General features: G+C 30.4%; 1 protein-coding gene across 2 annotated transcripts; it reads left to right on the top strand.

The window, feature by feature from the left end:
* Positions 1-237: 237 nt before the first annotated feature.
* Positions 238-13,440, top strand: LOC111636389 (THO complex subunit 4-like). Of its 2 annotated transcripts, none has more exons than XM_023381629.1 (6): positions 238-540; positions 10,616-10,744; positions 10,829-10,976; positions 12,494-12,599; positions 12,714-12,810; positions 12,997-13,440. In XM_023381629.1, the coding sequence occupies exons 1-6, from the start codon at positions 340-342 to the stop codon at positions 13,003-13,005; spliced, it is 690 nt and encodes a 229-aa protein (XP_023237397.1). In that variant the 5' UTR covers positions 238-339; the 3' UTR covers positions 13,006-13,440. The 2 variants fall into 2 exon arrangements, with proteins under 2 accessions (XP_023237397.1, XP_023237396.1); XM_023381628.1 differs by having other exon boundaries at positions 12,711-12,810.
* The last annotated feature ends 3,443 nt before the right edge of the window (positions 13,441-16,883 follow it).

Here is a 16,883-nt window from a genome sequence, read left to right as displayed (position 1 = left end):
TTCTCACTATTGAACGAAGCGTACTCGAATAAGATTCGGGGAAACGGGATCTAATCATATCTCACAAAAGATTAGATCAGATAACAACGCACGAAATATTTTAACTAAATAAATTTTTAAAAATATTTACGAAAATTATTACAAATTAAATGAAATCACACACAAAAAAATTACGAAACTAAATAAAATTTCAAAAAAAAAAAAAAACACGATGAAGGTATTAACTACAGGCAGGTGGCGGTTACCCAGAATCCCTTTCGAATTTTCAACCGCCATTATTGTCTTTCTTTCTGGTTTCGCGACATTTTGAAAGATTTTTTATTGATAATAAGGCTGAAAATGTCGGACAAAATAGACATGTCTTTAGATGATATCATCAAATTGAACAAAAATGATTATCGGATGTTGCGTGGACGAGGCCAGAGAGGCGGAAGAGGTGGAAGGGGACGAAGTAGCGCGACGACGGGTCGTTCACGTGGAGCTGGAGCAATAAGAACAAGAACGAATCGAGGAAGATCAAGACCCACTCCTTACAACAGAGTGAGTATCCATTTTACCACAGCTTCTATCCACATTCTTCTCTTGTTAAATCCTACGTAACGCATCTTGACTTTATTAATAGACGTGTGATCACACTTTCGACCATTTTGTATGTAATTTGATCTGTTTTCTAGTTTAAATCCGATTCAAAATGGTTTATGTTATTCAAATAAACAAAATCTAACCGTTATAAGTGTACATTTTGATAGTCGATTACAAATCTATTGATTTATATTTTTTAATCTTTTAATTGTTTTAAAATTACTTTTTTATTTTAAATAATTAAGTATATGCTTTAATTATTGTTTGGTGTATTATGCATCTAATTGTAATTACTGTATTAACAACAATAGTAAGATTGTCAGGTAAGGTCTTGGGTGTTTGTTAACAATAGCAGTGGTAAGCGAGTTGACAGTTATAAATTTGGTGGTTTTATTACAGAATTTATTGATGTAAGGATTCAAAATGTCAATAAATTCAGACAATACAAGATGATTTTTTTGTTATCATTGGATAAACTGTGATTTGAAAGGTAATATAGAATCGCGGTCTATGCGCACTGTATTTAGTTTCTTTGTCTTATTTTCGTACCATGGAGAATTTAAATTGAAATTTATGCTACTTTCTCTACTGATCTTTCATGGTTTTTAGTGTTAGGAAAAATAGTGTTGCATAATACATATTGCAGTTTTTTTTTTCTATAAAATTTTGGTGGAGAAAGAATGTTTTGTTTTATTTAAATTTGGGAATATAGTAAAGCTGTTAAAAATTGATTTGTTTGTAAACAAGAAAGCTTATTTAAAAATTATAAAATAATTGAAGAGTACGGAAAATGTCAGCCCAGATTTAATAAGGACAAAATGTGAAGACATTTTTTTTTTGTATTATTCAATTGTTTTTAAGTATATTTATCAACCTGGCCAATTTTTACCAATAAAAAAATTTATGATTATTAAAATGGTTTGATGAGGCTATGATTTGTAAATATCATTTGTGTTTGACTACACCTATAACGCTACAATTATGGAACTCAAAATCATGTATACTGGATTTTGAGTTCCGTAAGTATACTGTTATAGGTGTATTCAACCACAAAATACCATAAGACAATTTGTTTATAATAAGTGATTATGGCATTTGTGGAAATTGGCCCACTCATTCCATTTGTGTGCCAAACTTCCATTTATGTCATAATTGCCTATATTATAAACTAATTGCATAATACACTATTGTTGATTATTGAAAAATATGTAGTAAAGTATGAAAATATGTAAAAAGTATAATCATGAGATCTTTTATTTAATTAAAAGAAGTTTTCTTCTGAAATTGAATTTTCCTCTATTCTATTGATTGATATAATATCCATACAATAGAATATTACCTTTTTATTTTCTTTAAATTCAAAACTTGATATGTTTGGTAGCTTTCAGATCCTGTTGTTTATTTTTGTAAATTAGAATATATGTAGGTTTTATTTATGAAAACTTTACACAAATGATTAAACAATACAGCACAATCTTAGTAATCTGGCTGTTTACTATTTTGACATGTTCAATAATTCAACATTAGTCAACTCGGGTATTATCAGCACTGTTGTCAAATTGTCGTCAATCTTTCTGCTAGTTCAAGTGCAGTTCTCACTAAGTTTGAAAATCTCACTAACATGACGTTATAACATGACATCTCATTAACATGACGTTTATTGAGTCTCTTATAACAATACAGCTGTCCCTTGATAGTCCGGCATGCTCAGTAGTCCGACGCACCTCCCGTCAATGTACCCATCCTTGTTACATGTCTGCTTGCACAGAAGCATGTCGCAACATGAATCTCCTCACCCAATTCTTACACAATGACACACATTTCATGTGTTTTCCGTACAAACAGTTGGAGTAGGGAATATTGTAGGCTACTGCCAGTAAAACGGTGCCAAATATGTAATCACTTTCTGTAATCCGATACCCCTTTGGTCCCATACCTGTCGGATTATCAAGGGACAGCTGTGTTGTATAAATATGAAAATCAGTTTCCCAGAATTTCCCACCAAAAATACTGTATCTCACAAAATTTATTGATAACTGACCAGTAATGGTATCATTCATATTATGTAAATCAATATTTTCTTCAGGAATAACATACAGTGGTCACTGTGTTTTCAAAATTGTTCATTTATTATCGTTGTTTTAATATCAAACTTGTTTTGAATACATTTGAAAATGGAGAAATCCAAAAACATTTGTATATTGAATAAAACTTGACTTCTAAAATAGTATAAAATCTGGGGTTTCACTGCATAGTGTCAAAATTGCCACTTATTTTATTAAAGGGGCAATAAAAACTGTAGTTTGCTTATTTTGACACTCAGAGTGAAATTGAATCAAAAAGCACACTTCAAGAAAAACAGCAGAATGTCAAGCTTGTGTGCAATGGAGGTCCATGCATCATACACCCAGCAATGTCATGACATCACGTGGCAAGTTTGGACAGGAAAGCATGTAATAATGTTGAGAACTGAAGGCAGTTTTCATGCAATGCTATTCAGTGTTTTCAGATTGGTGATTTTTTTTATCAACTGATATAAAATTTGGGGAATTTTTTGGGGGGTGACTTTTCACTTTAATCTTTTCTTAGTAGGCTAATGCATAAGAATTTTGACATGACGGAAGCTATGAATTACTGCTTAACCATTGTGATCAAATGTGTTGTTCGAAATTATTCAAAATTACTTCTGAATGACAGCTTAATATGTTACGTTTGCTTTCCAGACTCCAAACTGATAAGACTGTCAGTACCTGCATTAATTAGTAAATAAAACTGGTGGTGATAAATAATTTATTTAAAACCTTTACAGTTTCTAATGCATATGTCAATAATTTGATATTTTATTAAATCTGATATTTTTATGTAATAATAAACAAGTAGTTCAGTAATTTAATACTTCGTTATTTGACTGATGATTTCAAGGCTAAGTAATTACTTTGCTATTTGATCTTAAAATAGTTATTATAAACTAGGGTTTCTCATTTCCCCGTATTTTGCTTGTCCCTGGATTCCAGGATAAAAGCAAACTGTTCCCCGGGAAACCCCGGGATAGAATTAATTATTTTTAAGATATACAAAATATCATGAAATCAAATGATATAATTATTTTTTGTTTTTTAAAGTAATTTAATTAATACGTTCTGCAACCTCCAAAATCATATTAATAATGCTGTGTAAGACATATATTAACAATTACCTTTGAATTACGTAGAAATTTTCACAAATAGAAAAAATTTATTACAGTTTGCTGGAAACTGCATACAACAACAACAACAACAACAACAAAAATTTAAATTTATATAATAAGATTTTAAAAAGCAAAGATGGTCAATACTCTGATCACTCAATTTGATTCTTATTTTAGTATTGAAAAGTCCTACTATTGAGAATGCCCTTTCTGATTCAATTGATGTGAATGGAATTCTGTCTTCTCTTAAATGCATTAAACGTGTATTGTGTGTTTTTTCACCTGTAGCCTGGAAGATTTCTAGTTCATTTTCGAGATTGTAGTAATTCTTTTGCTGTCTAGTATTCTTGAGTTGTCTACCTTGGCTGCTTTAATAGAAGCATCAAGCTTATAGCCCAATAATTTGGCAGTTCATTTGTCTTTAATAATCGGGTTTATGGAGAAAAACTTCATATTTGCAGACTTCATACTCATTTCTATCCTTGCCCAATTTGCACAACCTGGCATTATGCAGTTATTGAATCTACTGAGCATGGTTAAAAATTAAGTTAGCATAAGTACAATTATTCCAAATATTACTGGTTCTGACAAGTAAAGAATTTTCAGAGTCTTGCCACAAATAAGCCACATGTTGATTATTGACCATTTGTGACATGCCATAACGAGCAAAAATGTAAAAAAACTAATAAGTAGGTTTAAAATTAATAAATACAAATGTATTCTGATCGTTTATGAGTTAATTATACTTTCTATTTGCAAAATTTCCTCAACCTTAACACAAAATAAGAAAAAAGTGAATTTTTAAGAAATTTACGGGATTTCCTGGCTTAAAAATACAACCGGGATCTAGTTTGAGAAACCGTAATATAAAATCATATGAAATTTTATTGAATTTATCAAGCAAAATAATAATTTGATGTTTTTCTTCTGGCTTCATATTTACAGTACGTACGATATTATATCAATTGTAAATACATTTCTAGATGTTTATAAATGTTCACAAGATAAATATAATGTTAACCTATAATCATGTGCAGTTTTATTTTAAAATATGAACATGAGTAATATAATTTTCCACTGATTTTTTTATGCATGATTATGCTACAAGTAATTGCTGTTCCTCAAGTTTGACAGTTTTAAGGAATCTGTAATATGTGTTTTCTGCATATGCAAGATTTCAACTTTATGTATTGTTGTGAGTCACAGAAGTTGAAAGTAATGTAAATTAGTGTGGGGGGGTCCATGAAAACTTTCAACTCTGAGAAAATTTGAATTAAGGAAATCAAGTTGAAGACACTAAATCCCTATGCTGTTCCATTGAGACCTACCGAGTGCTTTATTTTCTTCAAGTTTCAGATGTTTGAGTTAGAGAAGTTTTACTGTATGATTAAATTATTTTATTTATTAAGAATTTTGGAATTAGTTGCATATCTACATTAAACTGTGTAACTCAAAATAGTTCTCAAAGCTAATAAAGTTTAAAATGCTTGTCGAGAATTTAAAAACTGACATCTGTAAATTATGAGTTTATTTTGATTTATTTAAGACATAGGAAGTTGTGGATAACATTACAGTTACTATATTTTATTAGAAACAAACATTGTTTGCTCGTTACTAATGCACCTAAATAGCCAATAGATGATGATACTTTGCATATTTTTGTATTAGATTGTACTAAATTAATATACTATAATGTAAATAAAGTATTAGAAGAAGGAAAAAGATTATTTTATTAGATAAAATAAGTTTTATCATCAAAAATATCTGAAATTGCTTTTTTGTTTTTTGGTTTTTTTTTTCTTCTTTTTTTTTAGAAACAAGAAAATTATATAAAATTTAGGAATTTTTATAACTGAGTAAGTATAAAAATTCTGTTTAATTTTATATAAATTATTATATTCAAAATTTCATATCTGATAAAAAAAATAATTTGTTTAACAAAATTAGTAACATTGAGATTCTTCATTCCATGAAGTGAAACTCCTTCCTTGGTAACAGACCATAAACATATCTACAGAAAGCAACAGTTATATATTTAAATTTGTAATTTAAAAAAAAAAAGTAAATATACAGGATTAATCATTGCATTTTTTATGGCTAGGTCTAAATTTTTCAAATATTTTATGAACTAGCTAAACTTTTTACATGAAGGAGTCTTTTGTAACATTGTCACAAGTTACATGGGTTTGAAAGATGTTTGTTTACAAATACTGTATAAACATTGAATAACCCAATTATTCATTAATACCAAATGATCTGCCAGATTGTATTGGGCTATATTATCGCTACATTTAATAATTAAGTATAGAGTAAGTACACAATTAAGTTGCCATCTCATAATAAATTTAATAATTATAAATAAATTAATATTTAATTTAGAAAGTTATGGAAGAAAAGAATCAGCCTATAGTGGAATGCAAACCTGTTGATGCATTGCCATTTGCCAGTTATGCTATTCAAACCTTGGTCTAATCTTCACCTCCAGAACTATTAATAATTTCGATATAATCATACTGGTTACTCAGTGTGTAAATTTATATAACCATACTGTTACTTGTCACTTAATAAATTTATTACAAGATGGTTACTTATTGTCTACCTCTTTGCAAAATTATTATTAAATGTAGCCATAATATAACCCGATACATTCCAGCAGGTTGTTTAAAGGTTTGTTTGAATGACATAACAGAACTGAATTTTTATATCTATTTGTTTATATAAATTTTAAACAGAACAATTTTGAATGAGAGATATTTCAAGTTTATGGATAAAGTTGATTAAAAATAAACTCATATACAAGTTAAAGGTGTAACGGGATAATTGTTAAATCTAAATCACCCAGTTATTTTTGGGATGTTTTAAGGATAATTTTAAGTAGCATCAAAATATGATTTAAACACAGACAATTGTGCAGCCATCCAGTATAAAGATTATGGAGTCAAATTATGATAATTATTTAAAGTCAACCTTAATATAACCAAAATATATGCTTTTAAAATGATGATACCTCTATTTATCTATTTTATCAAGACAATTCGGAAAATTTTTAAATGCAATTTATTAATGTGCAAATTTTCTGTGTGGGAGGAACAAGAGAAAATTGTTTTGAGTAAGCCTAATTAGTAATATAGGCAAGAATATTAAAAACTTAAAATATCATCAAGATGAGCTATTGATGTATTTAACTGCTCCTACAATAATAGAAATATTGGATATTGGATGCATAATATTGGTCAGTTCCAATTCCTATCCAATAATCGAGCAATCACTAACTTGGATTGTCTATTTTAGTTTTTAAGTTTCCTTTGAATTTTTGTTTTAAAAAATATCAGTGAGACAAATCAGCATATTTAAATTATGGCATAGTAAACACTAGTATTGTGTTTTATTCCAAAGACACATGGCAAGTTTTCCATCAAATTCCTTTATTAGTTGAGTCGATACAGTACATTGTTTTGTACTTGTTTTGGGCTTTGCCCCTTTTCAGTCACAAATATGTGAGCCGTTCACAGCCCGGCACACATATTTGTAAAATCTAAGTGACTCGTACAACACGGTATTTATATAAAACTGAATTATCAACAGTGTTATAGGGGAGTAGACTATATATTAACAATAAGTTGAGTTCATTATTCTCTATAAATGCAATAATATCTGTTGATTATTAAATGATTTACTAATTAAATCTAGATTGATCAAGAAAATGAATGCTTAAAATGGTATTTGAATTGGTGTTTTTATTCTTATATTTTATATTTTTATGTTTTGTGTAGTTGAGAATTGATGCTTTGAGATTCAATTTCTTATCTGATCTTCATTAAATTGAATAATTCATAAATTATTTAACACTCAAACATTCCAAGTTAAAAGTATTTAAGATTCATTTCTAAGATTCAATATGAAGAAATTGTTCTAAATGAAAATTATCATTTATTTATTTAATCTGCTTGATTTGTATTCATAATGTCAACTATGACTAAGAAGGCTGCTTAGACCTATACTTTGTTACTGTTGCTTAATTAATGTTACTATACATATAAATTTAAATACTTGCACTATTATTTAATTTAAATAATAGCGTTTTGTCTTATGTTTATAGCTAAATAAATAAAACCAATTCAAACTGTACTTCACAGTATAAAAAGTTTTTTAGAAATCTTTTGTGTGTTTAGACTATACACCAGAGTTGGTCTGAAGAAAAGTGTAGCCTGGTAGCCTGATACAAACTTCTCATGTGGAGTCATTTAGATTTTATTACTACTACTACTACTTCTACTAAAAAATGTTTAATTAGTTGTTTAATAAGATTAATTTTTATTTATAAGATAAAAAGCAAGAAAAACAATCTTTTTATTTATATATGAAATAAATATTTACATTCCTATTTTATTTCTTCATTTTCTTGTATCTGTGTTTTACATATATATATAAGAAAATGGAAGTTATATACAGTATATAGGTATTCCTTGATTAACACAGTTAATTAATCTCTTGATGCTACCACATATATCAGAATTGCGCTAATCAAAACTTCTGTCACATATATAAAGGGATTGCCTCAATTAATTTCATGTGTTAATCAAATCCCCCATTAAGCAAGGGATACCTGTATTTCAAATTATTGAGGCCTCGTGCTAGTGCAACATTTGCACTCCTTCGGACTGGCCCTTCTGTATGATCATCGTCAGGAATTGTTTTTAGCTCCTGATAATGGATGGACATATACTTGAAAGTATGGTATTTGCATTTTTTAAAACATATTCTGAGAAAGCAGTTTGAATTTGTTTTGATTAATTAATAAACAAGGTTCATAATGCTTTATGGTAATAGAAAATAGTTAACAGTATCAACTCTTTCAAATTGTGAGAAAATAGCGATTGAAGAATTGAGAAGAGCTTCATGTTGAGCTTGACGTTGTGATGCTGTTTCCGCAGCCCTTGACAAAGCCATTTGATGTTGCTCAATTGGACTTTACAGCCTTCAGGAGTCTCGATTGTTCTTATTCTTTTAGATCTAAAATTTACCTGTCCAATTTTACTCTTACGCATGAATTTTACATACAGTACATATGTTAATTAGATGAGCAATAGCACTTCCTAAATAAAAGTTTAAAATATGTCATTTGCCAAAATGTTTAAAACTGCAACTTAAGGGAAATTCCTTTGTCAAGCATGAACTAAATGAGGATGTTGGCTGGTGTTACTGCAGTGTAAGTGCGATCACCGATCCAAAATCGAGAAAATGTTTATTTTATATCTAATATTTCAACAAAAAGCTTTTTTAAATTTCTATTATAATATAATCATGTTCATCAATAAACTACTCAAAACAGTTAGAAAATATTGCTGTTTTGGTTCAGTACTTAAAGAAAAAAAGACTACAATTTTTAATTATTATGAAAATTAATTTTGAATATTAGAAAAAAGCTAATTTTGTTAAAGTTTCTGTAAACAGTGTATTAAACTTCCTGTTGTAGTTTTATGACTTAATGGTCTAGTGGGGGCATGTGACATCCTGCAGCTGCTAGAACAATAGTGCACCTGGCAATGAAAAAGTAGAAATATTCATTGTAAATAACATCACATACAGATTATAAAACATTAAAATGAAGTTGATGGATGTGATTTTTCATAAAATTAAATTTGATGTCACAATATCCCTGATTGTTTTGAGTTTGTAGTGTGCTATTGTGAGGTATTGTTTATCATATAATATCATTTGCTATTACTTTATTCATTTCTAATAAAACAATTGATTAGCATGTTTTAAAAATTTTGTCATTAATATCTTCTACTTATATTACTAAATATATCACTTATAGATTATAAATATAACAAATTCTTATAAAAGTATTTGTTTTTTCCAAGAATAATTCAAAGGCTCACATCATTTATGAGTGCTTATTTATATAATGTACTGTACTGTACATAAAATACATGACTGCCATTAATTATTTATAATACAAGATTTAAGAATTTAATCTTATTGTTTTTTTGTAAATGAAACAAAAAAGTTTAATTAAAGATCATAATTAAATTTTCATAAAAATGAATTATTCTTATGAAAGTTTAACATGCAAAGTTAGCTTCTAAAAATTTTCTTCGGCTAATCTCCTGTACTGCATTAATGTAATTATTTTTTCATCATAATGGCTGCTTACCATGTTTAACATTTAAATCATTCTTTGAAATAACGCTTAATTAACAGGCTGTTAATTATAATGATAATTTCTTTTCGTGCTGTGGATTTACATAAGATAAATCGGGCATGGAAACCTTCCTGCTGTAAAGGTCCAAATGACACTATTTTGACATGTGTTCAGTTTGAAACACTGAAAACATTGGATTTTATATAATAAAACTACAATTTTTAAATGAATAAAAATTATACATGAAAAAATATATTTTAGTTTAAACATAATTATTCTCACTAGAAAGCATTCAGACTCAAAAATGTTTGTCATTCCTGTTCTACTCAATTAATAAAACTCATTTATTACAATTGGCATACAGTCACATTGTGGTTATCAAGTCTATTAACTTATAAAGCAAATGTGAATGTTAAGAATAATTAATTTTCAAACTTATTGCTTGTCACATAATGACTTTTGTTCGTTAAACACTCAGACATTGTAAATTATGACGAATACACTTAAGGATCTTGATGTTATGCAAACTTAAGATGAAAATCAGGGGTTTGCGGGTTTCTTTCTTACTCTGAATTACTCTTTTTCTTATATATGAGTGTATTTTTTATAATAAATCATATTTAATTATTATTCTGAATGCATATGTTAAATGAAAGTAATTTTATAAAATTTATCAACTAATTTATTTTCATTTGCAGCCTAAAGAATTGCCAGACAAATGGCAGCATGACATGTTTGATGGCGGTGTTGGTCAACGAATCACAACTGGACCGACTAAACTTTTGGTATCCAATTTAGATTATGGTGTATCAGATGCTGACATTAAAGTAAGTTTGAATTCAAGATAGAAATTTTATGAATTTATCAATTTTTATTTATAGCATATTTATTAATTTCTCATTACTAATTAGGAATTGTTTGCGGAATTTGGACCACTAAGGAAGGCTGCTGTCCATTATGACAGATCTGGTCGCTCTCTTGGTACAGCAGATGTTGTTTTTGAAAGGCGTAGCGACGCAATTCGAGCTATGAAGCAGTATAATGGTGTTCCTTTAGATGGTAACTTATTTTTATTGATATTGTTTTGTAAATTTGTAGTTCTTGCTGAAGAACAATCTTTGTTTTTCAAAGCAATTTTTAAAAGACTTCAATTCATAATTAATCATAAAAATTAAATTAATTCTTTTTAATTATCAAGAGCTTTGTTCAAATGATATTCTTGATGTATTTGTAGATGAATCTTAAAAGTTCTGAAAATGTTTATAATAAATTAAATTAAGACATCATCAGTTAATTGATAGGGTTGTTTATTTAGTTTTTTGAAAACTTTTTGTGTTAATTATAATCAAAATTTTTTTGTCATATAGTTTTCTTTATCAATGAAATCACATAAAATTATATTATAATTAAAAATAACTTCACATAAAATAGGGTCTTATAAAAGGAATGCTACCATTTTAAATTACTATAATCGTGTTAATTATTATCGGGAAGTATGCATTGTACACCAATTGAAAGACTAACCATCCAAGATTCTCTTGTCTACATTCATATATTCTCTCTAGGAAATGCCTTCTCCGTAAATAGCAACTTTGCAATAGAGAAGGCATTTTGCATTCTGTAGTTTGCAAAACCTGACTTAGTTGTCATCGCTTCAGCATGAGTAATCTGCAGGAGCCATAGAATTGTGACTGCCAGGGGAGGAATGACAATGGATATGTACAGTACCATAATGAGCATAGGAAAAATTTGAGTTGAGTCAGCTGGATGTATGCTATACGACACGAGGTGCACACATTGAGAAATTGTAATGGACAAATGTGAAACTTGGACATTTTCCAATGTTTAAAATATTGGAATTAATAATTAATGTAATTCCAATAATTTAAAATGGTAGCATTCTTTTTTGGAAGACCCTGCATTTATAACTTGAAAAAATTAACCTTGTAGAAAGAAGTGGACACAATTCTGAAATACAAAAAAATTATTTTTGTATAGTTTATCAGCTTTTATTTAACCTTATTTTTTTCTTCCTTATAACTTTAACTCTGTGAATATACTTCTTAGCTTTCATTTGCCTGTTTGATATGAAATTTCAAGTTACACTTACAGTCTACATGAATATCATACTACATAATGGTCAGAAAACTTACAAAAATATATGTAATATATACTTAGTTTATAAAAAGAAACTGTATAAGTGTATGAAAGTTAAAATAATAGCGAGGTTGCGGCCGATGTTTTCAACACAAAAACGTGTATGCTGGATGTTCAGCGCCACCATGCTGTAAGCCTAGAAGTTTGACAGTGGCTTTTGGAACATCAGTGAAATCATGCTCGGCGTTCCAAATGCCATTGTCAAACTTCTAGGCTTACAGTACGGCGGCGCTGAGCATCCGGTGTACATGTTTTTGTGTTGAAAACTTTGGCTGCAACCTCACTAATGGACTAGAAGGACTGCATGTGGCTCATGAGTCACAGTTTGTCCAATGTAGCTAAAGTTATTTTCAGTAATTTTAAAAATATCTCAAAATTATACATGTAGGAAATTAAAAGATGAAATTTATTTCTAATAGGTCGCCCAATGAATATTCAGATTGTAACCTCATCATTGCCTGCCTCTGGACGAACTGGCAGAGGGGCTAAAGGAGGAGGTGCAGGACAACGAAACTCATTTGGAAGGTAGGTGTTACAGTGTTCATTTTACAGCACTAAAAAAATTTAATAATTATTGTATTTAGTTGTTCTTTATTATATTGTTTGGACACAAAATTTAATCATCTCGATTTTCAGTAGAGGTAGGGGGCGAGGTCGAGGTGGAAGAGGAAACCTGACACGAAAAGTGCCAACAGCAGAAGAATTGGATGCCGAGCTGGATGCTTATGTGAATAAGGTGACTTTAATTTGTTATAAAATTTTAACCATAATTGCCAGATTTTACACTAGATTAGATGTTAGCTAAATGCAATGTTATAGACATGTTACCATTTTGGCAGTTTTGGTTATTTGGCTAGTATTATCTGGATTTGTGTTTTAAATTTACATATATTAATTGTAAATATATAATTTCCATTTGTAGATGGACTGAGTCCTTTGGGAAAGAATGTTTTCCAGGTGAAATTCTCCCATCCACCACCATATAATCTGAGTCAATATTTTGTATCACCTTGTAAACTTCCCATGATGAAAAGCAGTGTTGTTTTCTTTATCAGAATTTTTTATGTATAAATTTAACCATCTCTTATAAGAGATGTGCATTGATTACACAAATTACCGAAAGTAAATTTTCTTTATTCTATATGTGTGTGTATGAAAGCTGTGTATAGGAAAAGCGTAATATTTTGTTTAGTAAAGTCCGACAATTGAATTCATCCAATCATCTCTTATTTCACCGAGTATACGTTTTAACACATCACATAATTCATCTTACTTTTTTTTTTAATCATTTGTCTGTGTGTACTTCGAAATATACTGTAAATGAAACACTTTACGAGAGAATAAAAACAAGTTGTTTTTTATTGTACGACTGAGAATATTTTTAATAAAAGATCAATTTTATGAAGAGTAGATAATGATGCAGCAGAATTTCTTCTTATTTTAGTTGCATTAATGTAATTTAATTGCATGGTTTTTCTTAGATTGTAATGTATGACTACATATTTAGTTTATTAACTTTTTAAAACTTGTGGAAAATCTCTATATCAGTTTTAAAGTATAGTCTACAGCAGTGATTCCCAAACTTTTTCAAGCCATCACCCCTTTGGTTCCATAAACTTATACCCAATGTCCTTTGTGGCTTGGAAATATTCTTAGAAAAACTTCTATGAAACTCTCACTTTGTTTTTTGTTATACGTTGTTCTCCACATCTGGAAACTATTATATGCAATGTTTCTTCTTACCCATTTTAATAGAGGAAAAGAAAAGGTGGCCATGCCCCATGGGCAGGATCCTGATTCAGTGCCCACTTGATCTTTTGCTTCCCTAGATTTACTCGTCACCCACTTTGGGAACCACTGGTCTACAGCAAGGTGTTAGTCAAAACATCATGAAAATCTAAGTTTGAATATTTTTTGCGAGTTATACAAATTATGGCATTGTTTCCCCATCACAAACAAATCGGTCATAATGAGTATAACTGGCCGGTTGTATAAGCCTACAATGCGCTGGTATTAATCAAGCATCCAAGATAAGTTATGTGATGAAAGTTATTGAAGGAGTTAACAAATGACTAATGAAAAATATGTATATAAGAACTTAATTAATGAAGCTTTTTAACTTCATCTTGTGAGCATTAAGAGACCATTTTTACAACTTGGCTTACAATGGGATGGGCACCAACATATCTGAGACTTAACTGTCCATGAAAAATTTATTTGTATGGTTCGGAGCTGAAAGGAGCCAAAGAATTACTTGAACTGATAATATAAAATCAACTTTTAGCTATATTAAGACAATAGTCTGGATCTATCCCATGTCTTCCAGAGTGATAGGCTAATGTCTTTATCATGGTAAAAGCACCGTGAGGCCACTCGTGTGTCTTTGGATTGGACTGATGATTAAGATGAAGCTCCTAAAAACCTAATGTCCAAAAGTTTGCCAGAACATCACTTTCAGATTTGATCCCAGATACTTTTCTAAGTGGAACAATGAAATTGGCAACTGCCTCAGCCATCAGATCTTAATTGAAAAAAAAAAAAAAAAAAAAGCAGTATACAGAAAGCCATTGATACAAAAGTCTTCTTATTCATCGAGTCCAACCAGAGTAACAATGGGGCAGCCAGTTGATGAGAGACGTCCAGGATGGACTACCCCAGAAAAAATTCATGGTTTTCGACCAGACCATATTTAGTCTCAACTTCCACCAGAGGTAAGTTTTTTTTTTTTTAACTTTTAGTACCCTGTGGGCACTAAAAGGGCCTCTTTTAGCAAGCCCATTATGGATTCGGCCAGACCCACAGTGGGGTGGCCTGGTGGTGAGGGACAGAGCCCGAAATATCCAGACGAACTATCTAAAAAATCTCTGGGGATTTTTCGAATCCGAACCTGGGTTCCCAGAGCACCTTGGCTGCCACCTTGACCGCTTGGCCATCCAGTCCTCACCAGAGGTAGGTTGACATCTTAATCCATAAGTTTTTTACACTGTTATATTTATATATTAAAAATAACAGCTTTTTTCAGTATCTAGGCGACATTTTTTTAATTCCGCCCTGTGGGCACTAAGGTTAAGTTCGTTTTTACCCTACCCCAAAAAATAAATCTGGGGTGGTCCGTCCCTCACACCCGGCCGCCCCATTGTGGGCCTGACCGAATTGATAATGGGTTTGCTGTAGGGGCTCTCTAAGTGCCCACAGGGCGAAAATAGTTTTAAAAAAGTACTTGGTAATTGCATAAAAATGTATAAAAATTTCGTTCGATTATAAAGGCTAGTGGTAAATTATTTTCACATACTTTTTGTTTGTGTACGACAACGCAACACGTGAGCGATCTACCGAAGGGGATACTAGTCGAGAGAACTTTTTATGGAAAACTGGCTCTAAGTATTACTAATGTGAATAAACCCCGGAAAACTCAACTTAGCAAGCCTGTTGGCCAGGCGCAAATCAGTGTTCGATGGAGTTTATCCACTCGGCCACCTTTATTTAAAGTTATTACATAATTAAACGACTAGTCCATCTAACATGGACCAGTCGTTTTCTTCCAAAGCGTACCGATTAAAAAGAAATGGAACCGATGCCATTTGTTATATGTCAACAAGGTGTTTCTGATATGCAGCTATTTTCCTCAATCACCTATACTGTAAGTAATAGACTGGCAAAGTAGCATAGTTCCTGGAAGTCGCTATTGCTAAGACAGGCAAAAAGCTGCGCATCTCACTTATATAAACGGAGTAATTTATTTGTTTTTTCGTTCCAAAATTTGACGAATACTTACTGTTAAATTAAGTTTTGCATTAAAATCACCGAGGAAATTAATTCTAGACCTTTTTCAAACGGTTGGTAGAGTTAGTAGCACAACAACTTGATGGCCGAACTTCGTGTGCAAGTGCAACACCATAAATGTCAGTAAGAATTGCTAAAAAGATTATGTTAAAAATTATAATTTCTATCAGTTTAGTGTGTAGTTGAACTCGCTTAAAAATATGAGCGTAGTTTCTTAGGTGAAGGCTAACAAAAACATAGGACTCTGATGATAAGAGTGCACATTTTGCCTGTCATAGCAATGGCGCCGTACTCAGTATCTTTGCCAATCTATTACTTATAGGTCTTTGATTTTCCTTTTGCCCGCTGCAGCATGCTTGTCAGAGTTAACTTTTTTTTATTATTATTTCAAATTGCACTTTATACTGTTACTGAAATTGTCACGTCACCTTGCTTTACATGTAGGTACTATATGTAAAATATTCCATTTACAAATACGAAATTAATGAAAACTGAAACTTTAGTTGTTTATTTTTTAAGATTAAATTATGATTTTTGCTCCAATCACTATTGAGGATGTTTTCTAGTTAGTGGTACCGGAACCATTCATTTAAAACTCATTTGATATAAGGTCTTAGGCCTATAAAGGAATGCGCTTAGATTTTTTATTTTGATGTTCAATTGCTATGAAAAAGTACCTATTGATTTTAGAATAAAATATTTTGGGCCGATGAATCCAAGTTCACCAATAATGAGGTTTTCAATCGGAAAATCTCGATAATATGGGAGGCAGAAAATCTTTGTTCGGCATTTTCAACAGGTCATCAAATACAATAAGAAATGCACGTTGTGAGTTGCTAAGTGCCCAATTGATAGGAATTTTCTATTTTAGCAGAAATTTACGATTTTTTTTAATAGAAAACCCAGTTATCAATTATGCTGGAAAGACATCTTTTAATAGAGAATACCTATTTCAACAAGACGGCTCCCCGCATGTAATTCATAAAACGTTATTTAGATTATACTTTTGGTACATGTTGGATAGGA

The sequence above is a fragment of the Centruroides sculpturatus genome, unplaced genomic scaffold, assembly GCF_000671375.1.
Source record: "Centruroides sculpturatus isolate CEXI.00-Female unplaced genomic scaffold, Cexi_2.0 scaffold1069, whole genome shotgun sequence".
NCBI classification, from domain to species: domain Eukaryota; kingdom Metazoa; phylum Arthropoda; class Arachnida; order Scorpiones; family Buthidae; genus Centruroides; species Centruroides sculpturatus.
The sequence above is the reverse complement of the archived record's forward strand: the minus strand, read 5'-3'. Positions and strand labels throughout refer to the sequence as shown.